Source organism: Salvia miltiorrhiza, chromosome 2, assembly GCF_028751815.1.
Source record: "Salvia miltiorrhiza cultivar Shanhuang (shh) chromosome 2, IMPLAD_Smil_shh, whole genome shotgun sequence".
In the NCBI taxonomy this organism is placed as follows: Eukaryota; Viridiplantae; Streptophyta; class Magnoliopsida; order Lamiales; family Lamiaceae; genus Salvia; species Salvia miltiorrhiza.
Window position 1 is genome coordinate 75,710,560 of NC_080388.1, and position 24,888 is coordinate 75,735,447.

Below are 24,888 nucleotides of genomic sequence, written 5' to 3' on the forward strand. Positions count from 1 at the left end.
CGGCTTCTTTGTACGATACAGATATGAGATATACGTAAGAAAGATTTCTTCTATTTTTTTATTATTTTCAAAGATATCATAAAAATATAATTGACAATTTTTTGTACTCTACTTTTTTCTAATCACTTCTCACAAAATGGAGAATTTATACAAAAGGTACGGATCACGTAGCCATTTATTCGTGTAGATGAAGACTATCAAATTTTATAATTTGGTATGGCTTAAAATATATCAAATTATTAAATTTGAAAGTAGGACACGGCCATAATTGGCCGAGTCATAAAAAAAATTAGATTTTTCTAATTTTCTTCTATTTCCATCAAAGAGACAAAGCAAAAGTTTCAAAGGAAGAGGGGGGGTGGTTGAGAGGTGGACCAATGAGAGTGAGCCCCAAAAATACTTTGTAAGAGAGAGTCTTTGAATTCATGCAAAGTTGGAACTTCTTTGGACTTTCCTCCCTCCTTCCCTTGTCTCTCTCTCTCTCTCTCTCTCCCTCTCTTCACAGTTCACAACTTGGAAGGAATTGGCACTTCCATACACACACACAACACACAGTGGAACCAGTCAAGACTATCCCCAAGTCTTCACCTACACCTTTTACTTTTCTCCCATTCAGATTCTTCCTTTGCATCTCAAACTTTCTATAAAATTCCCAATCACCCAAACATACTAATAAATCACAGAGATACAGAGATAGAGAGAGAAACTTGATTATCAATTATCAACTATCAACTATCAATTATATCATCACCATAATTCCAAAATGGGCAGTTTTCCACCAAAAACTGCCCTCTTCTCCGCTGTCTTCATCGTCTTCATCAATTCCTTCTTCTTCTGCTCCAACGCTCAAACCTGCTCCACCTTCGCATTCTCCAATGGCCGAAGCTACGCCAACTGCAACGCTCTCCCCGTCTTGGACTCCTTCATACACTGGAACTACCACCAAGCCAACCACACCGCCGACATCGCCTACCGGCACACGCAGATCACCTCCACCAACTGGGTGGCGTGGGCCCTCAACCTCAACGGCTCCGCCATGCTCGGCGCTCAGGCCTTGGTCGCCTTCGTCGCCGAAAACGGCACCGTCCAAGCCTACACCTCTCCGATCACCAGCTACGAGACCACGCTGCAACGTGGCACATTGAGCTTCGCCGTTCCCGCTCTAACCGCCGAATTCGTCGGCGACAATCAGATCATCATATACGCTACCATCAACCTTCCGAGGGGGCGCACCAACTTTTCGCACGTGTGGCAGCACGGCGACGTCTCCGGCAACAACCTCGGTCGCCACCCCCTCACCAATGATCACCGCAGGTCGTTAGGGACTATCGATTTTGCCAACGAAGCCGCCACCACCACCCCCGCCCCCGCTCCGGAGGCAGCCGCCACGCCGCCACCGGCAACAACAACCTCAACAACAAATGTGAGTACTCGATATATCGAAGTAGTCTTTCTCATATTGCAAAAGAAAATTTTATTCATATAAATAAAAATTTTATTTGTGTAACAGTATAAATCGCACTACTAACTAGCTATTATTCCATATTTTTAATTATATGATCATAATTTCTCATTATTATATGTTTTTGGCTAATATATATGTAGGTTCTTAAGTGGAGCAAAAGAAAATCCACCTAAAAATTGTTAGATGGTTAATCATGCCGTTGTTGAATTTCATGCAGCATGACATTTTTTGAAATTGCTAAAAGTTGAAGTTTTTTTAATAGAAAATGAAGTTAGAGATATTTTTTTGAAAATACCGAAAACAAAATATATATAATTAACTCTATATATAGGAAGAGCTAATTTATATATTATACAAACAATATTTATTATATAGAAAAGTGAATTAAAATTGAGTACATATAGAATATTTCCCCTGCAAATGATTTGTGATTTATTTATTTTGATTTTGTTTAGAACTGCCCGGCGTCTAGTTTCTCAAACGGGAGGACATTCAGCGACTGCAACGCGCTTCCCGTCCTCGGCGCGTTCCTTCACTGGAACTACCGCTGAGAGCAACAACGCCGTCGATATAGCCTACCGCCACGGCGGAGTGAGCCGCTCCAGCTGGGTGGCGTGGGCGCTCAATCCCACCGGAAACAACATGATCGGAGCGCAGTCCCTGGTGGCTTTCTTCGGCTCCAACGGCACCCTCCGCGCCTACACCTCTCCGATCACCAGCTACCAGACCACACTGCAAGAGGCCCCCTTGAGCTTCGGCGTCTCAGCCTTATCCGCCTGAGTTCGTCGGCGGCAATGAGATCATCATATTCGCCACCATCGACCTTTCAACCGCCGGGACCACCAGGTTTACTCAGGTATGGCAGGACGGCGTCGTCTCCGGCGACATCCCTCAGCGGCATTCCCTCGGCGGAGACAACGTTAGGTCCATCGGGAGCATTGATTTCGCCACCGGAGCCACCACAGCCGCCGGCGGTGCTGGAGGATCTAGACAACGTAAAAGAAATGTAAGTATATATCTCAATTTCGAGTGCACCGTCACATAATTTTTTTTTAAAAAAAATAAGAATTAACGTGAGTACATATAAATTAACTAATTATTTAGTTTACCTACCACATTATCATTACCAACGCTATATGTTACAGTAACGATGTGAAACAGTCTGGTTACTCGTATTTTGATTTATTTATTTTATTTTTTAAATAAAAAAGATTTAATTATTTTACTGCATTATTTATATTTAAAAAAAATAAAAATTTAAAAATAGCTAAAATATTGGCAAAATAATAAAATAACTAAATTCCTATTTACTTAAAAAAAATTATATATTTAACAAGTTTGTGGCTAGCTTTATTGAATGATTAATGTCTGAGGCTAAAGATTTTAAGTTGAAGTCGATCTTTAAAATAATTTATTAAAGAAAAATGTGTTGTGTTTTAATTTTTGTAGGTTCATGGGGTGTTGAATGTGGTGAGTTGGGGAATTTTGATGCCGATGGGGGCGATGGCGGCGAGGTATTTGAAGGTGTTCAAGTCAGCGAATCCAGCGTGGTTCTACATCCACGTCACCTGCCAGACCTCGGCCTACATAGTCGGCGTCGCCGGCTGGGGCACCGGCATCAAACTCGGCAGCGACTCCGCCGGAGTCGAGCAGACCGTCCACAGAAACATCGGCATCGCCCTCTTTGCCCTTGGAACACTTCAGGTATATATATGTAACGTACTAATAACTACTAAGTGTCATAAATGTTTTTTTTAGATCATTCGCAAGTGTGTAACAATGTATTTTATACTCAGGTATTCGCGCTGCTTCTTCGGCCGAAGCCCGACCACAAGTACAGAGTGTATTGGAACATATACCACCAAGGCGTAGGATACGCGGTGATCATTCTCAGCATTGTTAACATTTTCGAGGGATTAGACATTTTGGACCCTGAGAAGAAATGGAAAAATGCATATATTGGGGTGTTGATATTCTTGGGCGCTGCAGCTGCTCTCTTAGAAGCATTTACATGGTATATTGTGCTTAAGAGGAGAAGGGAGTCTGATAAGCAACCACACCACCAAACCAATGGAGTCAATGGATACCATGCTTAGATTTTGATTTTGATTTTGATCACTACCCTTTGTAGAAAAACATATATATTATTTTTGTTTTATTATTTGGTGTTGAGAGAGAGAGAGAGGATTCATTTGTCATGTGTGACATAGACAGAGGAGCACTTGTAGTTTTTCTTTGTGAGTAGGTACATGATACTACGCTACTATTCTTGGATATTTATTGACTTATATATGCTTTTGAATTTGATTCCTTCACACCTTATTAGTTTAATTTATTTAATTTGATGAGTTTTTTTTTTTATTGTGGGTGCAACCTTTTCCAGTCAACCAACAACCGACCGCGTTTAATAAGTCCGGCTTTCCCATTCATTCACACTAGGGCTCCGGTCAACGTTTGTAGCTCATGCCGACATCATCTTGCGTCGGTATCGGGATAATAAAATTGGACGTAAAAAAATTTGATTACATAAATTTATTTATTTTTGAATATAACAATTTACAACTAGCAAGTAGTATAAAATTTACAAAAATCCTACGCCAATGCAATCAATCATCACCAACCAGCAACCAACCAAAGGGGATGGATGGATGGATGGATGCGTCTTATTATATATATCTATCTATTAATTAGTTAAATGAAAAGTGTGCGTGTGTAAGCTAGGGTTTAGGCGGACTTGACCGCACATGGCGGCGGGAAGAGCTTCCCGCTGGTGGTGGGTTGTATGTTCCCACATTCGGAGGTGGCGGTGCCGTTAGTTCCACGGTACTCCAAATTAATGTCGGCGAGCTTGACGTTCTGACAGGGATTCCCCTTGCTGCACTGCAGCTTCATGGCCACATTGCTGGCCGAGGTTCCCCTCACGTTCTTGAAGGTCACGTCGCTGATCTTGATCTTCGACGGCGTCTTCATGTTGCACTGGTTGTGCGGGCAGTACTCCTGGTCGATCAGGATCGGCGTCGACACGTTGTTCATGATGATGTCCTCGAAGTTGAGATCGCGCGCCACCCCCGGTTGGGGCGCCGACGGCCACGTCTTCAGCCTCAGCCCGTACATCGTGTTGGTCAGCGTGCAGTTCCTCACCCGGATCCCGCGCACCTCCTCCTCGTTGTTGTACCTGTTGGCAGATTTTTTGGGTTTTTATCTTCGTCGGTATTAGTTGAACATATCCTGAAATACAGTACCTGCCAAGGCTCCCGATGGCGATGCCATGGCCGGGCCCGCACCGCACCTTCGTGATGTCCACCTCCTGGCTGCCGTCCCCTAGTGAGATGCAGTCATCGCCCGTCTGAATGTTGGTGTTCGTGATGTTGATGTGGTTGGACCGTCCGATGTGGATTCCGTCGGTGTTGGAGCTGTCCGCCGGGGCCTTGATACTCACCTGTTATATTTTAAGGAGAAACAATTTTTTTTTTAAAAAAAAAAAAAATCAATCCTAAGAGCTTTGATCTCAAACATTAATCACTCTACCACTAAATCAACATATTCAATCACCTGGTTGAGGGTCAGGTTCTCGCAGTGGAGCAAGTTCATGTGGAATTGCTTGCTGTCCACAGAGGTTGTGCCTTGGACCAATGAATTCGTGATCTTATAAAACGATAAGTTCTGTATAGATATATTTTTTGTGAGAACATTGCATTAAGTATGTAATTAAAGTTGATATATTCTCGAAAAAAATGAAATTTAAATGAGAAGTCAGGTGATGCGTTTATCTAATAAGATGATGAGAATGGAGTTACAATGGGTATGGAAGAACATTTTCCGGATTTGAGACAAGATTCGCCCTTCCAATCATTTTTCTGCCACGCAGTCTGGCCCTTGCCGTCGAAAGTGCCGCCCAAGAGCTGGAAGTTATTGAGGATATGAAAGAGAACCCAACCGTTTTGGCCATTGAATTTGGCCGGGTCGGCCGGGGCCAAGAACGTCGCACCCATAGCTTGGATTATCATTGGGCCCTGACATGGGCCTGAGAATTTCACTGGGCCCAACATGTACGTCCCTTTTGGGATCACCAGTTTGCTCCCCCCAACAGCGTTGCATGCATCTTTCCACGCATTCAACAAAGCCTGCATAATTCACTTTACATTAAATTAAATTAAATTAAATTAACAATCAAAATTGGCTGCATTTTTCACCGTGCTGTCGTCGGATTTGCCGTCAGCCTTGGCGCCGTATTTCGAGAGCGTAATCTCCGCCGCCTGGTTTCCGGCCACCAGCATCGCCACCACCATCAATATCCACGCACAATTCATCTTTTCCATTTTTTTTTCTTTTTTTTTCTTTTTTTTTTGTCTTTTTTTTTTCTTTACGTGTGTTATTCTGTTTCTTTCTTATTTTGTAATTCATATATATAGTTTTGTAGGTGCATGCAAGCAGCAACATTATCGTCGTTGATCATCAAACGTGAGGTAACAAAGCCTTACAACTAAATTTAGGGGGAAACCATGTTTTGTGGCTGTCTTATTTTCTTACTGTTTTAATTTCCATAATTAGTTAATTAAAGCACTGGTTTTGCATGCATTTCCCCTTTCCATCCAAAATTACAGCCTAAATAAACTTCTTCTCAAATAACAAACACACATTTTACGTTAATGGTAATAGTGGTCGAGATTATTCACCAACTATATATAGATTTCGGAAACGAACAAATTAATTTGGCAATCCAAAATTAGATATAATCCACATTTGGTGTTCCAGTTGGCTGGCCTATGTATTGACATAATTTTTATTCAAATATAAAAGCAACAAATTAAAGTTTTTCGGTCCCATTGGGATTCACTGAAATTTTGGAAGAAATTATTAAGCATTATATAGATTATGTATTTAATATTTTAAAATTAAATAGATCTTACGAATTTGTCATTAATGTTAATAAATTTAATTTAACAAAATCATATCTTTATATTAATTGATAATTTATAATTGTATTTAGTTGATATTGAACAAATCACATACTTATTATTAAATTAATTTTATATGGTTAGATCTATGCTTCTATTAGAGTTAAATGCATGTAATATCACGGGTACAAAAATTTGTGATAAAACATGAATGTTTTAAAGATCCCGGGCAAAGCGAATTTCGGGTAAAATTCGTGATATTACATGCATTTAACTCTTCTATTTATTATAAATGTATTAAATTAATAAACTGTTTTTAATTCTTTAAAATGTTAATATTAAGACATAATAGAGAAGCAAATTGAGATATGAATAATTGACTATTAGTCACATTGATAATGTATCTTCCACAAAAATTTAGTACGTACCTAGTAAGATACGTGCAAAATATGTCCATATTTTTAAGTTTTTGGTTAAATTAAATATATAATATATAAATAAAAAGTAAGACCTTTTATAATAGACATAGTAATTAGATGCATGTGCAAAATACATGCATGAGAGTATATATATATATATAACATGGATATAGGCAAATCAAAATTTGCAGTAAGGCCCTCTTATAATAGATATATAAACAAAAGTATATAGATGTACGCAATTAAATTGTGTTAAATGTAATAAATTTTATGACACGTGTCTTTGTGTCACTGAAGCAACATATATGAATATTTAAACAAGGATACTTATTGAGGTTTAACCAAAACCAAATACAGTAATTCTATTACACATAAGCTCAGATTTAGCTCAATAAAATTTCTTTATAAGCTCCAGCTTGACATGTTCTTCGAATTAGTTTTGTCCCCCAAGTTAAGATTTAATTAAATAAATTTTAATTTGAGAGTGACGATCGAAGAAATCAAAAGGTTGTTATGTAAAGAAAGCAACAACATATCTGATTAATTAATGTGCAAGCAGATGAATTATGTATATATACACATCCTCCTCGCTCCATTACATATATACTATACTAATCTAATTATTTTATGACAACCATGCAAATTTGGTTGTGGAAAAGCTATTCTATATATATATATATATATAAGATAAGATCGGAGGTGTTGCATTATTTTACTTGGGACGAAGTTTAGGTGCGCTAGACGCGGCACAGAGGGGTGGATTCTGTCTGCCGCCGGTGAAAGTGTACTTGACGTTCTGGCACTTGGTGGTGGCGTTGCCGAGTGTGGGATCTCCGATGTACTTGAGATCATAGTTTCCGATTTGCACATCTTGACATGGCCTACTTGTGCTGCAAGAGAATATCATCACATCTTGAGTGAAGCTCGTTCCCCTCACATTCTCAATCTTCACTTTGCTAATCTGAATCAGCGACGGTTTCTGCATGCACAAATTCAGTTCTTAGTAACCGTTAACATTAACTAATTGGGTTGCGTTTACTTTGATGGATAAATTATACGTCGAGGGAGCAGAGGTTCCAGGGGCAGTATTGCTGATCGAAGATGATGGGATTGCTGACGTTGTTCATGATGAGGTTGGTGAATTTGAGATCGGAGATTTTCAAGGTGGCCGGCGCCGACGGCCACGTCTTGATCCTGACGCCGTTGTCGGTGTTGACGAAGGTGCAGTTATCGATGGTGACCTTGCTAACGTCCTTCTCCTGCGTGCTCCTGCCGAGGCTGCCGATGCTGATGCCGTGGCCGGGCCCGCACTTGACGTTCTTGATGAGGACGTCGGTGAGCTCGTCGCCGAAGGAGATGCAGTCGTCGCCGGTCTCGATGATGGAGTCGATGACCTTGACGCCGACGCTGCGGGCGATGTGGAGGCCGTCGGTGTTGGGGCTCTCGGCGGGGGCGGAGATCCTGAAGCGCTGGAAGGTGACGTTGCCGCTGGACATCAAGTTGACGTGGAAGTTCTTGCTGTCCTTGGTGGTGACGTCTTTGATGAGGGAGTTGTTGATGAAGTTGAAGCTGAGGTTCATGGGCAGCTTCATGCAGTTCTTGTTCTTGTGGCAGTCGTTCTTGGTCCACGCGATCTTGCCCTGCCCGTCGAAGACGCCGCCGCCGAAGAGGGTGAAGTAGTTCAAGTAGTTGATGGTGATCCACTCCTTCTGCTTGTCGGGGAGCTGGTAAGGGTCCGCGGGGGCTTTCACGGTGCCCTGCACCTGCAGCTCGATGGGGGACTTGTTGGGTCCCGCCAACAGAGCCTGCCTCAGGGTCCACGTACCTGGACCCACATACACCTTCGCAGGCGTAGACGAGTTGCAAGCTAGCTTCCATGCTTTCAACAGAGCCTATATATGATCACAATCATAAAGCGTTCAACACAAAACTGCATATATCAATTTATACACGTACATCGGTGATATCTCCGTTTTTGACTCCGTGGTCCCGGACATCGAAGGTGGTTGCGTATGCCGAAAGCGGCAAAACTAGAAGAAATACGGCGACGGAGATGAGATGCTTTTGTTCCATGTTGATCGATGTGTGTTTAATTGAGGTGATGCATGTCAGTTTATATATGTAGATGTTCATGGCCTGAGATTAGGAGAAATTCATGGCGTTTTTTGATAATTGTGCTCCTCAAACACGGGGATCCCTACAAATTCCACACTCTATTTAACATCATCCAACACTATGTTATGATAAGATTATGACATGTGTTGTCATCCATGTATGAATTAATTTGACTTATGTTTTTCCAATATATCTACCTACGTATTAGAATAAGAAATTTAAAGTTTGTGATACAAAAGAATAGTGAAATACTAAGACTATATATAAAATTGTTGTGACATTAATTTTTTAAGCTATTAATAGATAAGTTGAAAATAGATAAACTCTCTAACATAAATTCAACCCTTTTTCTAAGCTATTAATAGACAAGTAGAAATAATTAAGCTGTAAGAGTCCGAGTAACATAGATGATATATATTGTTACCTAGCTAATCTTAAAGTACCTTATGTTAGGAAAAATAATAGATTTTGATTTAATAAAAAAACGTAAATGTATTGTACGCGATCGATATTAATGTTGATAGAAAGCACATAAGCTCATAAACCTACAAAACAATATTATAGCCAAAAATAGATAAATTTAAAATAGATAGTCTCCAACATATATCGAACATTTGTGTGGATCCCCATGTTTAAAGACCGTACGTAGGATCTCGTCAAATTCCATGCAAGTTTTTTCTGGTGATTACAGCTACAAACTAGTAGTATAAATGGGCATTCATGCATCACCTCAATACATATTAAACAACATCGAACAATAGATAAATTAAGTAAGCATCATGGCACAACAACAACGACAATTGCTATTCATATCACTCGTTCTTGCCCTTTCGGCATGCGCACAGGGGCAAAAGATCTTCGATATTAAGAGCTATGGAGTGACGCCCGACGGTGATATAACTGAGGTAATGTATATACATACGTAGCTAGACCTCGATCTGTTTTAATAATTACTCATTTCGTCTCACAAAAACATAGCAAAATAGAAATATTAATGTTTTGTGAGACGCCCCAAAATAGCAAAATGTTTATGTTTTTGTGAGACGGAGAGTATTTGATTACTAATTGGGCATTGATGCATGCGCATGCAGGCACTGGACAAAGCATGGAAAGAAGCTTGCGCTTCACCGGAACCGGCGAAAATTACGATTGGGCCAGGGGATTATCGTCTGAAGCAAGCCCATCTCGCCGGGCCCAACAAATCGCCTTTGGAGTTGGAAGTGAAAGGCACTCTAAAAGCCCTCGCAGACCCTAACCTGCTTCCCAACAAAAATTGGGAATGGGTGACTGTCAACTACGTCAACTTCTTCACCCTCTCCGGCGGCGGCATTTTCGACGGCAATGGCAAGATGGCCTGGGGAATGAACGACTGCAACAAAAACAAGAACTGCGCCAAACTTCCCATCAACCTCAGCTTCAATTTCATCAACAACTCCATCATCAAAGACATCACCACCAAAGACAGCAAGAATTTCCACTCCAACTGCATTTCCAGTGCAAATGTCACATTCCTGCGCTACCATGTCTCGGCGCCGGGGGATAGCATCAACACCGACGGCCTCCACATTGCACGCGGCAGCTTCATCAGCATTATCGACTCCGTGATCGAGACTGGGGATGACTGCATCTCCATGGGAGATCAGCTGACGGACGTGACCATCAAGAACGTCAAATGCTGGGCCCGGCCACGGCATCAGCATAGGCAGTATGGGCAGAAACATTGAGGAGAAAGATGTGAGCAGAATTACCATACAAAATTGCACATTCCTAAACACTGACAATGGTGTTAGGATCAAGACATGGCCGTCGGCGCCGGCCACCTTGATAATCTCCGATTTAACCTTTACCGATCTGATCATGAACAACGTCAGCAATCCCATCATCTTCGATCAACAATATTGCCCTTGGAACCTCTGCTCCCTCGATGTAATTAATATGCATGCATGCATTTCTTATATATTTTCTATATATATAAATATTTAACCATTAATTGTTGTGGTGTGCAGAAACCATCGCTCATCCAAATTAGTAAAGTGAAGATTCATAATGTTAAGGGCACCAGTCGATCTCAAGATGTCCTCATATTTTCATGCAGCTCAAGCAAGCCGTGTCAAGATGTGCAAATTGGAGATATTGATCTTAAATTCATCGGAGATCCCAAATTTGGCCCCGACGCCACCACCAAGTGCGAGAACGTCAAGTACACTTTCACCGGTGGTGCTCAGAATCCACCTCTATGCGCCAAAACCAGCGCACCTAAACCTAAGTAGATCAAATAAAATGGATCGGATTTACAATTCTACATTTGATCCGGGCCCGATGGGTCTTTTTTTATTTATTATTATTATTTTTTTTTTATCTCGATCTCTCTTCATAGAGGTCGATGAGATAGGTTTTCTACAGGGAGCTGAAGATGATAGGTCAATTCCCTATATGTAATTTGTAATAAATTGTCCCCTGTCCCCGAGGGGACGCTAAGCAGTGCGATCTCCTTTCTGTGAACAGCGAGATTTACGGTTCAAATCCTACCGCTTCCCCTTTCCCAAGTCAAAATAAATAAACTAGGTGAGAAGCCTTATAGTTTTACATACGTATCTTGTTATTTTATACAAGTGTTAATAATGAAAGCTATTTTGATATGATGCCATGAGTGAGAAACTATTAAACAATTAAAAAAGAAACATTGAGTGAAGCACAACAAAATAATGACACATTTGTAGACCAAAACACTCTCTTTTCCAGTGAGTTTTATTAAAGTTTGGGATAAAAATATCTTAGTAATATATAAAAAAAGGAGATTCTTGGCTTTTGGAGAAACAAATGTTGTTTTCATTTTCATACTTGCACTGTCACCACATATAATACTTATCTACTTGCTAAATAATTATAAATGACATGTTTGTCTTTGATCGCACAAGTCACTCGGGGAGTAGAAAAACCCTCGATTAATTATGTCCATAGAGGAATGAGATTCAGTGTTCCACAATCTTATGTGTACCACTGTGTTCCATACTTATATCTATTATTTTAAAAATATTTTTTATAAAAATAAAATTTATTATAATACTATGAATTATATTTAATTTTTATTTCAAAAAATTAATTTTTTTAAAAAGTACGTACCATGACTTTAAATTTATCAATCTATTATTAGCTAATAAAAGTGAAATTAAATAATAAAATAATTATATACCCTAGATGAGTTTAAAATTATTTCAGGCCATTATCTTAGGGCGATTTGCAAAAATAGGCTACTATTTTTTGGACTTGCAAAAATAGGCCAATTATTTTAGTTTTGGGTATTTTTAGGCCACATGTGTACCCAATCAGACTATTTTGGGCCACATTTTGATCCCAAAAAGTGGCCTATAAATGCTGAATTGAGTTCAAATGTGGCCTAAAAATGTCAAAAACTAAAATAATTGGCCTATTTTTGCAAATTCATAAAATAGTGGCCTATTTTTGCAAATCGCCCTAAGATAATGGCCTGAAATAATTTTAAACTCTACCCTAGATTGATGGAATAAACTCTAGTTAATAATCACAAAATATAAATTAAAGCATACAAAGTTGAAATTGAAGAAAAAATATATAAAGAATTAAACAAAATTGAAAGTGAGATGCAAAGTGGGACATAAAGTGTGGTACACTGAATCTATATCCGTCCATAGGGACACCATATAGTCTTGTGGAAACGACAATAGATAATGGCATGTACGTATCAATAATTACTTTGTGTGTATTGGCCAAACGGTAAGGGGTTAATGCCTAAAGTCAAATGTATTGGGTTCGAGTTCCATGTGCGGCCTTTTAATTTCTTTATTTAATATTGTAAATTTATAAAAATAAAATAAAAATTACTTCGGTATTCCCTTCTTTCAAATTTCTCCATCATTCTCTCGCCTTTCAAATTTCAAATTTCGACCTCTCGGCGGAAATTGAAAGTGTGTTGATTTATTTTTTAACTTTGGTTTGTTGATTTTGATTTATGGAGTACACTCGACCGCTCGGCGGAAATTGAAAGTGTTTTGATTGTTTTTGAACTTTGATTTGTTGATTTTGATTTATGGAGTACATATGTTTCAATATATTTGTAACACCCCAATTTTCATAAACTTTTCAATATAAAATCTTTGAAAACTAATAGATAAAAAATAAAATTTCTTGAATTATAAAAGTTTAAATCAATTTGAAATCAACTTGTCAAAACTAAAGTAGTAACATGAAATAAAATGATAAACTAAAAAGTAACATGTTTCAACTTAAATTTCTATGGAAATACTAAATCTCTAGTCATTCTCGACTTTCATGGCCACCTCGACTCCAGAACTGCAAAACTGAGAAGACAAGGGGTGAGCATATTGAAAATATACTCAGTGAGGAACATAACAAAATATTCATATATGTCACATATATAATTAAATCACATTATCATACTTGCAAACATACGCCAAGAGACTAGAGCCCCTTGACAAACATAATCATATTTTGAGTCGATGGCTTAAGTCCCATTACCAAACACATACATAAATCAATGGCTTAGGTCTCATGATCGATCAATGGCTTAGGTCCCATGATCACACATAACATAGATCAATGGCTTAGGTCCCATGATCGCACATAACATAGATCAATGGCTTAGGTCCCATGATCGCACATAACATAATAGATCAATGGCTTAGGTCCCATGATCGCACATAACATAGATCAATGGCTTAGGTCCCATGATCGCACATAACATAGATCAATGGCTTAGGTCCCATGATCGCACATAACATAGATCAATGGCTTAGATCCCATGATCGCACATAACATAGATCAATGGCTTAGATCTCATGATCACACATAACAACATAGTCAAGGATGCACGTGAACAAGTAATCAACGCGATAATAAAACATATATAACCATATGAATAAGTGTAAAATCTCTCACCTTAAAGTCGAAGGCAATTAACTAAAAAACCGGAATGAAGGTCTTAATAGTGAAGAATTCGTCAAAATCGCAGCTGAACAGACCAGTCAGCTTCAAGCCTTCGTTTGAAGCCTCAAACGTCCTCAAATCGTATTTTGCCCAGAAATACGACTTCTTCGTCTTCGAGAGAGCTTTCCGTGGCCGCCTGTGTAGCTTGAATCGGAGTTCTGTGGAGGAAGTTATGGCCATTTTCCCGAAACTGCCAGAACTTGATTTCCTGCGAAAATCTGACTCCAGCTCAGATCTTCTGCCTACACGTTTCTAGCCCTCTCTGCTCTCTCTAAAACCCTAATTAATTAGTGTGTCCGTCTCCTTTAGAGTTTGAAAATAGATCCCATATTTATACTAGTTTTTAAAGAGTTCTAGTTCTAATAGGAAACAAAAATAATACTAATAATAATAATAATAATAATAATAATAATAATAATAGTCTAGATAAAATTAATGGTGCATATCTATATGTATCATGTAATTATTTAAAAAAATAAGCTATACAAGAAAATACTATTAATTAAACTTATAAAATAAATCTAAATTATCGGGGTGTTACAATATTGCATAATCTCGACCGCTCGGCGCAAATTGAAAGTGTTTCGATTTATTGTTGAACTTTGGTTTGTTGATTTTGATTTATGGAGTACATCTGATTTGGTTTGTTGATTTTGATTTATGGAGTACATCTGATGATATTTCAATATATTGTGGCCGCTCGGCGGAAATTAAAAGTGTTTTGATTTATTACACGATTTTCGAGTGTCTCTGCAGTTTTCTAGAGTTTTATGAATGAATTGGTATTTTCATATTGTTGTTTAATTAGTGATTATCTCGTTACGGAATGTTATATTACAAATCAAAAGAACATAAGTCAATCACTATGATACGTAATTGGAAATGCCGATAACGGCTGAAGGAATGTAAATTTAGGAAGATAAATATGAACCTTTTATTGCATTTACCTTATACATGTTTCTGTGTATTTCACTCTTCACTCTTTGGTTAACTAGTTGATTACCCACTGGTTGAACTGTTAAATTTGATGATAAAGACACTTTCAAGACTCTCGTTAAGTATAGAGAAAAATGTACAGCAGTCAGACAGAACAAATGAGAATAACTTTGAAATAAGCACAGATTAAACTGGAAACTATAGCTAGGAAGTGGTAAAATACTGAACCTCCGAACTTTGCAGAACTTTCAGGCTGCTCATGAGCATAGGTAAGGTTATAGAACTCCTTTGTTTGGTAATTATAAAGGTAACCTGCCCAATTACAAAACATTTATTATAATGGAAGGAAACACAAATATAATAGAACTCTAGGCTAGCTATGCCATACTAGATTAAGATAGCAAAACCATTAAGTATAGACTAAGTGTTTTAATGGTTATAGTGATAAAATTACACCATAGGTTGACTGATTTGATCAAACCCATTAACATGATAACATAGATTGAAATACTCTCTGATCGACTCACATGTTCTCTTGTAGCCTTTCCACAAATGGAGTGTGGCACGCTGTGCTGGGAATGAACTCCTGCTGCAGCGAGGAAGCTTGTCACGCTGCAGGCTGCATTAGCACAGCAGCAAGTAGCTGTGCAACCAAACGCTGTTCAAATTCAACTTCTGCAAAATCAAATTCAACAACAGCAAACTGCAGTTCGTACCGCAACAGAGCACCTTGAAGACATGCTTGGAAACATGGGCGATGAAATTGAAGCCACCCTACAGAGCTACGAAGGATGAACTTCAGAGGACTGAACTTCTGTCTTGGAGCATCTGCCACTGCTGCAGATGCCGCATCCCTGATCCAGCAAATGGAAGCACTGTCTGGTGGCGAAATTCCATACATGCGGATTGACCAGCACTACGCAATGGATGTCGACGGCAATTTTGCAGAAGTATGAAAAATCTGTATTGAAGAATGAAAAATCGGTATTGCATATGTCGACGGCAATAATTCATAGTTAATTTCCCAAGTTATAACAGTAGGCCACATTTTGGGCCACATTTTGATCCCAAAAAGTGGCCTATAAATGCTGAATTGAGTTCAAATGTGGCCTCAAAATGCCAAAAACTAAAATAATTGGCCTATTTTTGCAAATTCATAAAATAGTGGCCTATTTTTGCAAATCGCCCTAAGATAATGGTCCTGAAATAATTTTAAACTCTACCCTAGATTGATGGAATAAACTCTAGTTAATAATCACAAAATATAAATTAAAGCATACAAAGTTGAAATTGAAGAAAAAATATATAAGGAATTAAACAAAATTGAAAGTGAGATGCAAAGTGGGACATAAAGTGTGGTACACTGAATCTCTATCCGTCCATAGGGACACCATATAGTCTTGTGGAAACGACAATAGATAATGGCATGTACGTATCAATAATTACTTTGTGTGTATTGGCCAAACGGTAAGGGGTTAATGCCTAAAGTCAAATGTATTGGGTTCGAGTTCCATGTGCGGCCTTTTAATTTCTTTATTTAATATTGTAAATTTATAAAAAAAAATAAAAATTACTTCGGTATTCCCTTCTTTCAAATTTCTCCATCATTCTCTCGCCTTTCATATTCTTTTGAAAGTTAATAGGTTCATGACACATCTTTGTTATTCTTCAAAACTCAAAAATCCTCAAAAAGACCAACACCGGTTCAAAGAGGACACGCTTGAAAGGAAATTGACGTTATACTTGGGGACTTTATTGAAAAATATTTGTTAGTTATATAAGACCCAACATGGGGACTGGTTCACTTACTCTAGCACCCTTCTAAGCACACCATTTCCTAGAGTTGTCCCTACACCTTGGAGCTCATTATTCCATTCGCAAGTTTGACTCTAAAAGGTTAGCCGAGAGCAATTCAGCTCTGGCAGCGAGTGGGCTTTTGGTGATTTTGTATTTATATTATTATTATCATCATCTCAATTCTCATGTGTTTGTCTATCTCTGCTAACCTTTAGAATTTTTGTATAGGCATGTCACACACAACCTCCACGCTTTTGTTTCTTCCTTGAGTAAGCCTGCAGGGAAGACCTCCGATCCGAACACCCATTCTATAGCTTCGGACTTGACCTCGGAGGTTGATCTCCATCATAAAATGGTGGAGTTCATGCGGTGGATGAAAAGATCGTTGCTGACAAATTTACATGGCCATTTTTACCCCCTATTTTTGTAGGGGCTCATGCTATCAATACAAGTTTCTTTTGTTTCCCTTTTCTACTTACTTTGTTAATTTTGTCCTTTGATCTGTTTATACCTCAAGAAATTTTTGATATATTTTTTGTCAAGCTTGTTGTACGATATTTCGATGTCGTTTCTGAGTAAGCTTAGTGATGTATCCACGCTAGCCCTTATTCTCATCCACTTGTTAGGTTTCTAGGCTGCCACCAAGGCTATGTTTTAAGCATCGATATAATCATATTAGATGATTTCGAAGCTACTATGAAGGCAGCTTTAAGTGTCATTGTTGGGTGATTTCGAGCTAGGCTGATATGAAGACAACTTTAAGTATCACCATTTGGTTCTTTCGAGGTTACCACGAAGACAGCTTTAAGTATCATTGTTGAGTGATTTCGAGGTTGTTCCCCACGGCAACGACCTCTGCATGCCACCGATGATCATCGTGCCATCGCCAATCGTTGTAGTTCGCAAATCTACACCACTACCAACGAATGTTTGGTCTAAAAATGTGTCAGTATTTTGTTGTGCTTCAGTACTCAATGGTTCCTTTTAATTGTTTAATGGTTTCTCGCTCTTGGCATCATATCACAATGGCTTTCATTATTAACACTTGTATAAAACAACAAGATGTATACATATATAAAACTATTGTAAGGCCTCTCACCTAGTTTATTTATTTATTTATTTTTTACTTGGAAAAAGAGGAGCGATGGAGTTTGAACCCTAAACTTTACTGTTCACAGATAGGAGATCGCACCGCTTGGCGTCTCCTTGGGGACAATTTATTAAAAATTACATATAGGGAATTGACCTATCATCTCCAGTTCCCTGTAGAAACCTATCTCATCGACCTCTATGAAGAGAGATCGAGATAAATAAACAATAAAAAAAAGACCCATCGGGCCCGGATCAAATGTAGAATTGTAAATCCGATCCATTTTATTTGATCTACTTAGGTTTAGGTGCGCTGGTTTTGGCGCATAGAGGTGGGTTCTGAGCACCGCCGGTGAAAGTGTACTTGACGTTCTCGCACTTGGTGGTGGCGTCGGGGCCAAATTTGGGATCTCCGATGAATTTAAGATCAATATTTCCAATTTGCACATCTTGACACGGCTTGCTCGAGCTACAAGAAAATATGAGGACATCTTGAGATCGACTGGTGCCCTTAACATTCTGAATCTTCACTTTACTTATTTGGATGAGCGACGGTTTCTGCACACCACAACAATTAATGGTTAAATATTTATATATATAGAAAATATATAAGAAATGCATGCATGCATATTAATTACATCGAGGGAGCAGAGGTTCCAAGGGCAATATTGTTGATCGAAGATGATGGGATTGCTGACGTTGTTCATGATCAGATCGGTAAAGGTTAAATCGGAGATTGTCAAGGTCGCCGGCGCCGACGGCCATGTCTTGATCCTAACACCATTGTCAGTGTTTAGGAATGTGCAATTTTGTATGGTAATTCTGCTCACATCTTTCTCCTCAATGTTTCTGCCCATACTGCCGATGCTGATGCCGTGGCCGGGCCCGCATTTGACGTTCTTGATGGTCACGTCCGTCAGCTGATCTCCCATGGAGATGCAGTCATCCCCGGTCTCGATCACGGAGTCGATAATGCTAATGAAGCTGCCGCGTGCAATGTGGAGGCCGTCGGTGTTGATGCTTTCCCCCGGCGCCGAGACATGGTAGCGCAGGAATGTGACATTTGCACTGGAAATGCAGTTGGAGTGGAAATTCTTGCTGTCTTTGGTGGTGATGTCTTTGATGATGGAGTTGTTGATGAAATTGAAGCTGAGGTTGATGGGAAGTTTGGCGCAGTTCTTGTTTTTGTTGCAGTCGTTCATTCCCCAGGCCATCTTGCCATTGCCGTCGAAAATGCCGCCGCCGGAGAGGGTGAAGAAGTTGACGTAATTGACAGTCACCCATTCCCAATTTTTGTTGGGAAGCAGGTTAGGGTCTGCGAGGGCTTTTAGAGTGCCTTTCACTTCCAACTCCAACGGCGATTTGTTGGGCCCGGCGAGATGGGCCTTGCTTCAGACGATAATTGCCCGGTCCAATTGTTATTTTCGCCGGTTCCGGCGAAGCGCATGCTTCCTTCCATGCTTTGTCCAGTGCCTGCATCCGCATGCATCAATGACTAATTAATAATTAAATACTCCCTCCGTCCACCAATTCGTGTCGAGAAGGGGGCACGAGTTTTAAAAAAACAGTGTATTGTTCATTTGTTGAGTGGATAAGGGGGAACGACTTTTGAGAAAAAGTAATTTATTTGTTAAGAAAATAATTATTAAAAATTGATAGGACACGAATTGATGAACAGATTAAAATGACAAATTACGACATGAATTGGTGGAGCAAGGGAGATTAATTAATTTTATTGGAGCTTCAGCCTAGGTATGTATATACATTAATTACCTCGGTTATATCACCGTCGGGCGTCACTCCATAGCTCTTGATATCGAAGATCTTTTCACCATGTGCGCATGCCCAGAGTGCAAGAACAAGCTGATGTGAATAACAATTGTCGTTGTTGTTGTGCCATGATGCTTAATTAACTTATCTAATATTTGAGGTTATTTGCATTGAGGTGATGAATAAATAGCTGAAATCACAAGAAAAAACTTGGAATTTACGGTCTTAAAACATGGGGATCCGTACAAATGTTGATTTAAAGACTTTATCTATTTTCAACTTATCTATTTATAGCTTAAAACATAAATGCCACAACAATTATATGTGTATGAGCTTATGCGCTTGACATTTAATCTCGCGTATAATATATTTAAGTTGATTTATTCAAACAAAACCTATTTTTTTTCCGAACATATGTAAGGCACTTTAGGATTAGCTAACAATATTATATACTATCAGTCTATGTTACTTGGTGATTCTTAATTTCTAGATCGAGTGGCAAGGTGATTCTTAAGTTCAAAAAAATAGGAATGCAGAAAAATGAAAAAAATAAGTTGGTGTAGTTGAACAGACAAGATGTCAAATGGTAAAATTGTAATAATAATTATTAAAATGTAAAATAAGACATCCTATTTCAAAGAAAAATTTTGCACTTATGTTTTTAAAGAAAATTTAGTTTAAAAATTTCTCCTCAAATTAATAACGTACAGCCGAATTATTTGATGAAACGTTTGTTATAAAACTCAAAAACATATGTCTAGTGTTGACAATTTAGACCCTTTATTAATTTATTGTCTACTTGTGGTTTCATATATCCTCATTAATTAGACAAAGTTTGCTGTTTTTTTTTTTTTTTGAGGAAAAACAAAGTTTGCTGTTGTTGTTGAAGAACTTAACATTTAACAACGGTACGTGTGAGAGAATGTATATAATTAGCGCATAGTTTACAAATATAATTAGGTGCACAAATACAAAAAAAATAAAATAAATTAAAACATGTTCTTTCATTTCGATCGGCTCATTATATTGTTAGCTAGCTAGATTATGAAGTTATATTCGATCATCTATCACAAAGCAGATTATTTATTGTCAAGTTCTTGCTTAAATGATCAATGGCAATATGTAGAATTGAAACGCTTGATAATTACATGCATGACCATTTAAGTTCATTTAGATATAAGACATTTTTTACCGTGACATATGCTAAATTAAAGAGCTGACAAGACGGCTTGAGATGAAAGAATATATTTTTAAAAAAATATATATTTTCCATTCTATACACACTAATATAATTGATAGATTATAATTTTTCTTATCCGTTCTCTCTCCCCGTTAATTAATTAAATTTAATCAAAGATTACCCTATGGTGTTCATTCGGGGAAACTTGTGGTGTGTTGTGAATAATGAATATATATATATATATATATATATATATATATATATATATATATAAGACTATATTTATTGGCAAAATACTAAGAATTCTAGTATGAATATGACTTCTCTTATACTTATGATAGAGCTATAATTCTTCATGTTTATCCATATGTTTCTGGTAATCTTCAAGAATCCTGGAAAATCAGGGCTGCTAGGCTATCAACAAAGTTGTGATCGTTGGATTTGCCTTAATATCTCGGTGCTAGCTATCAACAGAGTTGTTATCGTTGAATTTGTCCTTATAAGATGGAGATGGAATAGCTTCGTGTTTATTGCTGAATTTTGCTAGGATTGACTTATTCAACATATATTTCAAAGTTTAAATTTATACTCACTCCGTCTCATATTACTTATCTTAGCATACTTTTATTTTTAGTTCGTCCCATTATAAAATAAGTGTTCAGTATCCACTTTACACTCTTAATCATTTATTCTTAATCTTCGTATCCAAAGTAAATGTGTGAAGATAAACAGAGCACAAAGAAAATGTGCGAAGATAAGTGAGACATAATTATTAAATAAATAGAGTATGATACATAAAATATATTGTTAAGTGAAAGGCTTAGTGGATCTTTAATTAATTTCCTCATGGATCGCATTCATATCTATCAATTATATGAAAAAAAAAAATTGTAATGGTGATTAAAATAGCTAGATGATGCATGGTGTTGAAAGCTAGCTAGCTACTTGGTCAAATAAAATTGGAAATAATGAATCAATTCATCCTCGGCCTGGCCTCTTCAATAAAATAATTTATGAGAGGATATATGGCGGGATAAGAAAAAGAAAAAAAATAGAAAAAAAAGGAAAAATATATATGCAGTATTATTTAACCGGTGCAGGCTTGGGCTGCGGCTGAGCGGGAGGGCCGGAGCAGACGGGGGGATTCTGCGTGGCGGAGAAGATGGGCTTAATGTTTTCGCATCTGGTGGTGGTGGGGGCGGGCGTGGGCCCAATGTATTTGAGATCAACGGCCCCGATCTTGACATTGTCGCAGGGCTTCGATCTGCTGCAGGAGAAGACGAGCACCTCGGCGGTGGCGCTGGTGCCCTTGACATTCATGATCTCGACATTGCTGATCTTGATCTCGGAGGGCTTGTCGAGAGAGCAGAGGTTCCAGGGGCAGTATTGCTGATCGAAGATGATGGGGTTGCTGACATTCACCATGGTGAGGTCGGTGAAGTGGAGGTCGGAGATGGTGAGCGTGGCCGGGGCGGAGGGCCACGTCTTGATCCTGATGCCGTTGTCGGTGTTGGTGAAGGTGCAGCCCTGCACCGTGATCCCCTTCACGTCCTTCTCCTGCACGTTCTTCCCCAAGCTGCCGATGCTGATGCCGTGGCCGGGCCCGCACTTGACGCCCCTGATGAGGACGTCGGTGAGCTCGTCGCCCATGGAGATGCAGTCGTCGCCCGTCTCGATGACGGAGTCGAGGACCCTGACGTTGGAGCTGCGCGCGATGTGGATGCCGTCGGTGTTGACGCTGTCGCCGGGGGCGGAGACGGTGAAGCGCTGGAAGGTGACGTTGGCGCTGGAGATGCAGTTGACGTGGAAGTTCTTGCTGTCCTTGGTGGTGACGTCTTGGATGAGGGAGTTGTTGATGAAGTTGAGGCTGAGATTGATGGGGAGCTTGGCGCACTTGGAGTTCTTGTGGCAGTCGTTGGCTTTCCAGGCCTGCTGGCCCTGGCCGTCGAAGACGCCGCCGCCGGAGATGGTGAGGAAGTTGACGTAGTTGATGGTCACCCACTCGTAGGTCTTGACGGGGAGCTTAGCAGGGTCCGGGTAGGCTTTGAGGGTGCCCTTCACCTCCAGATTGATGGGGGACTTGTTGGGGCCCGCCAGGTGGGCTTGGCTCAACGTCCAGTCGCCGGCCGGGATCAGGATCTGGCTCGCCGTTGCTGATGCGATTGCGTCTTTCCATGCCTTCATCAACGCCTCGCTGATGTCTGCGCCGCGCGTCGCGCCGTATTTTGTTATGTCGAACACCGTCTGGGAGGTGGCGGCCAATGATAGTAACTGCAAAACTAAAACGACTGATAATGTCGTTTTTTTATCCATGGTGGATGGATGGATTATTATTATTATTTTTTTTTTTTTGGGTTTTCTGTTTTTAGTAGTTTAATTTTGAAAAACTGCGGTATCGTGAATTTATAAGGGGGGGATTATGTGGTGGAACTTGATTTTCGTACTTAAAAGGGAAAAAGAAACACACGCTGGATTGCCTTCTTCAATTGTTGGTCAATTGGTCAACTTAAGCGGAAAATCTAAATTTGGTCATTTAATTTCTTCATTGTTTACCATTAGTCTATTTTGGAATTAATGGTATATATACACTAGATTTGGAGAGCGTGAGTTTTGAATTAACTGTTAAAACGTGAGTGAATATAACGAATTAAATAAATATATAAGTAAAATAGGAGATGGATGGGATAGAGTGAGGGGAGGTTAGTGGGAAATAATTGATGATTAAGGCGTGTGAAAGTGAATAGAGAGGAGTGGTGTGAGTGGGGTTGAAAAGATGCATTCATCCATTAACTAAACATTATTTGTGTTTTGATAACAACTGCCACTCACCCACTACAGCTCTTACTACTTTCTTCCTCCAAAACCGGCCACAAATTCATCCATTCCAGCTGAGAGAGATGGGCGTTACCTGCAGAATAATGGCCGCCATCTCGCTCAAGAGCAAGAAGAATGCCTCTCGCGTGGCCGACGAGGAGTTGGCGGCGGCGGGAGCGCCGAGATCGGCGTCGCGCTGGAACCATTTGCTCTGCGCCATCCTGCTGGCTCCTTTCTCCCTCTTCTCTTGCCTCTCCCACCCCCGCATCAATGGCCCCGACGGCGTCTGGGCCTCGGCCGAGATGCCGCAGACCTCGTCGGAGCTCACCCATCTCATGGTTCGCGACAGCTTGCGCTACGCCATCCTCATGTGAGATGTCATCCATCGCTGTTTAATTTCCCTTTTACACTTACATATGTAATAAACAAGGTATTTTCTTTTCCATTTCTTTCTTCCCTAGCTGACCACTACTTTTGTATTTGGTTTTGGTTCTTGGTAGTGGATGTATATGTTAATGTGGTGATGATTGATCAAATATATGATAGAGAGTTGGAAATTTTGAATTGAGGTTTAAATTAATTTGATGAGTGAGTTTACATGTACATGTATGCAAGTGTGTCTAGAAGTAGTCCTTTGGCTTGAGATGGTCTAGTATAGCTTTGTTGCCTGTGAGGTGCTCCACAAGGCCTAGCTTCCAAATTAAAGAAAAGTGATATATTGTTAATTAGTTGGATAAACAAAGATAGGTAGAGAAGATGATTAATGTTACCTTGAGTATAATGTCGACAATCATGAGAGCCGAGGACGAGGTGAGTGTCCCAGGTGTGGTTGAATTTGTGGAGTGCATCATCATCAATATCTGCTTTGGCATAGCCTACAAACCAACATTTCCTCTTAGGAAGTTTTGCAAGCTTCCTCACCAGAATAGCTCCTGCTTCCTCATCATCATCAATATCTGGAGTATTAGAAATGAATATATAGCATGTAAAAATGAAGATGATGAGAAAGATGACCGGGTATTTTTGTACGAGACAAGGCAGCCGCAGCCACCCATATGTTTTCAGGATCCTCTGGCTGAAAATCATATACTGTAGCCTCGTGTTGGTGTCGGTGTTTGAGGATGACCATGAAATGCTGCAAATCCCAGAAATTGAGAGAGTAGGCAGTGGAAAAGAGAAGCTGAGCAGGGCCCTTGAGCGCCACTGCTGCTACGTAAACTTCATCTCTGCTGCTGCTGCTACTCATTCTTGCACCTGATGATAACGCCGCCATCACCTTATCCGATTCTTCTACTTTTGGGCTTCTCATATATGTATATATATGTGGATGTGGGTGTCGTACCAATTATTTCAATCTCTCCCTCACGAAATTCCTCTGCAACATTTTTTTTTTACATATTTATTCATATCCACAAGTTCGAT

The 24,888-nt window shown here is 39.4% G+C and overlaps 4 protein-coding genes and 2 pseudogenes across 8 annotated transcripts; 2 read left to right on the forward strand and 4 right to left on the reverse strand.

Moving 5' to 3' along the window:
* The first annotated feature begins 568 nt into the window (after positions 1-568).
* LOC131009564 (cytochrome b561 and DOMON domain-containing protein At5g35735-like) lies at positions 569-3,780 on the forward strand. Its single transcript, XM_057936977.1, is given in 6 exon segments — positions 569-1,378; positions 1,921-2,013; positions 2,015-2,242; positions 2,244-2,471; positions 2,915-3,169; positions 3,262-3,780. Coding segments are annotated over 6 exon segments (1,719 nt in total). The 5' UTR covers positions 569-763; the 3' UTR covers positions 3,562-3,780.
* Positions 3,781-3,967: 187 nt separating this feature from the next.
* On the reverse strand, positions 3,968-5,827 carry LOC131009563 (exopolygalacturonase-like). Its single transcript, XM_057936976.1, has 5 exons — positions 5,659-5,827; positions 5,263-5,589; positions 5,018-5,128; positions 4,708-4,904; positions 3,968-4,640 (listed from the first exon to the last, which is right to left on the reverse strand). The coding sequence occupies exons 1-5, from the start codon at positions 5,782-5,784 to the stop codon at positions 4,190-4,192; spliced, it is 1,212 nt and encodes a 403-aa protein (XP_057792959.1). The 5' UTR covers positions 5,785-5,827; the 3' UTR covers positions 3,968-4,189.
* A 1,463-nt stretch (positions 5,828-7,290) lies between these two features.
* On the reverse strand, positions 7,291-8,896 carry LOC131009565 (polygalacturonase-like). The gene is made up of 3 exons (XM_057936978.1): positions 8,739-8,896; positions 7,841-8,674; positions 7,291-7,761 (listed from the first exon to the last, which is right to left on the reverse strand). Exons 1-3 carry the CDS (start codon positions 8,853-8,855, stop codon positions 7,495-7,497), a joined length of 1,218 nt encoding a protein of 405 aa, XP_057792961.1. The 5' UTR covers positions 8,856-8,896; the 3' UTR covers positions 7,291-7,494.
* A 717-nt stretch (positions 8,897-9,613) lies between these two features.
* On the forward strand, positions 9,614-11,487 carry LOC131009567 (polygalacturonase-like; annotated as a pseudogene).
* Positions 11,488-17,678: 6,191 nt separating this feature from the next.
* Positions 17,679-19,187, reverse strand: LOC131010032 (polygalacturonase-like; annotated as a pseudogene).
* A 2,386-nt stretch (positions 19,188-21,573) lies between these two features.
* Positions 21,574-24,885, reverse strand: LOC131009569 (polygalacturonase). Of its 5 annotated transcripts, none has more exons than XM_057936985.1 (3): positions 24,481-24,885; positions 24,237-24,398; positions 21,574-24,154 (listed from the first exon to the last, which is right to left on the reverse strand). In XM_057936985.1, exons 1-3 carry the CDS (start codon positions 24,773-24,775, stop codon positions 24,087-24,089), a joined length of 525 nt encoding a protein of 174 aa, XP_057792968.1. In that variant the 5' UTR covers positions 24,776-24,885; the 3' UTR covers positions 21,574-24,086. The 5 variants fall into 5 exon arrangements, with proteins under 5 accessions (XP_057792968.1, XP_057792963.1, XP_057792966.1 ...); XM_057936980.1 differs by having other exon boundaries at positions 21,574-22,931; positions 24,481-24,883; XM_057936983.1 differs by having other exon boundaries at positions 21,574-22,923; positions 24,481-24,791.
* Positions 24,886-24,888: the final 3 nt, after the last annotated feature.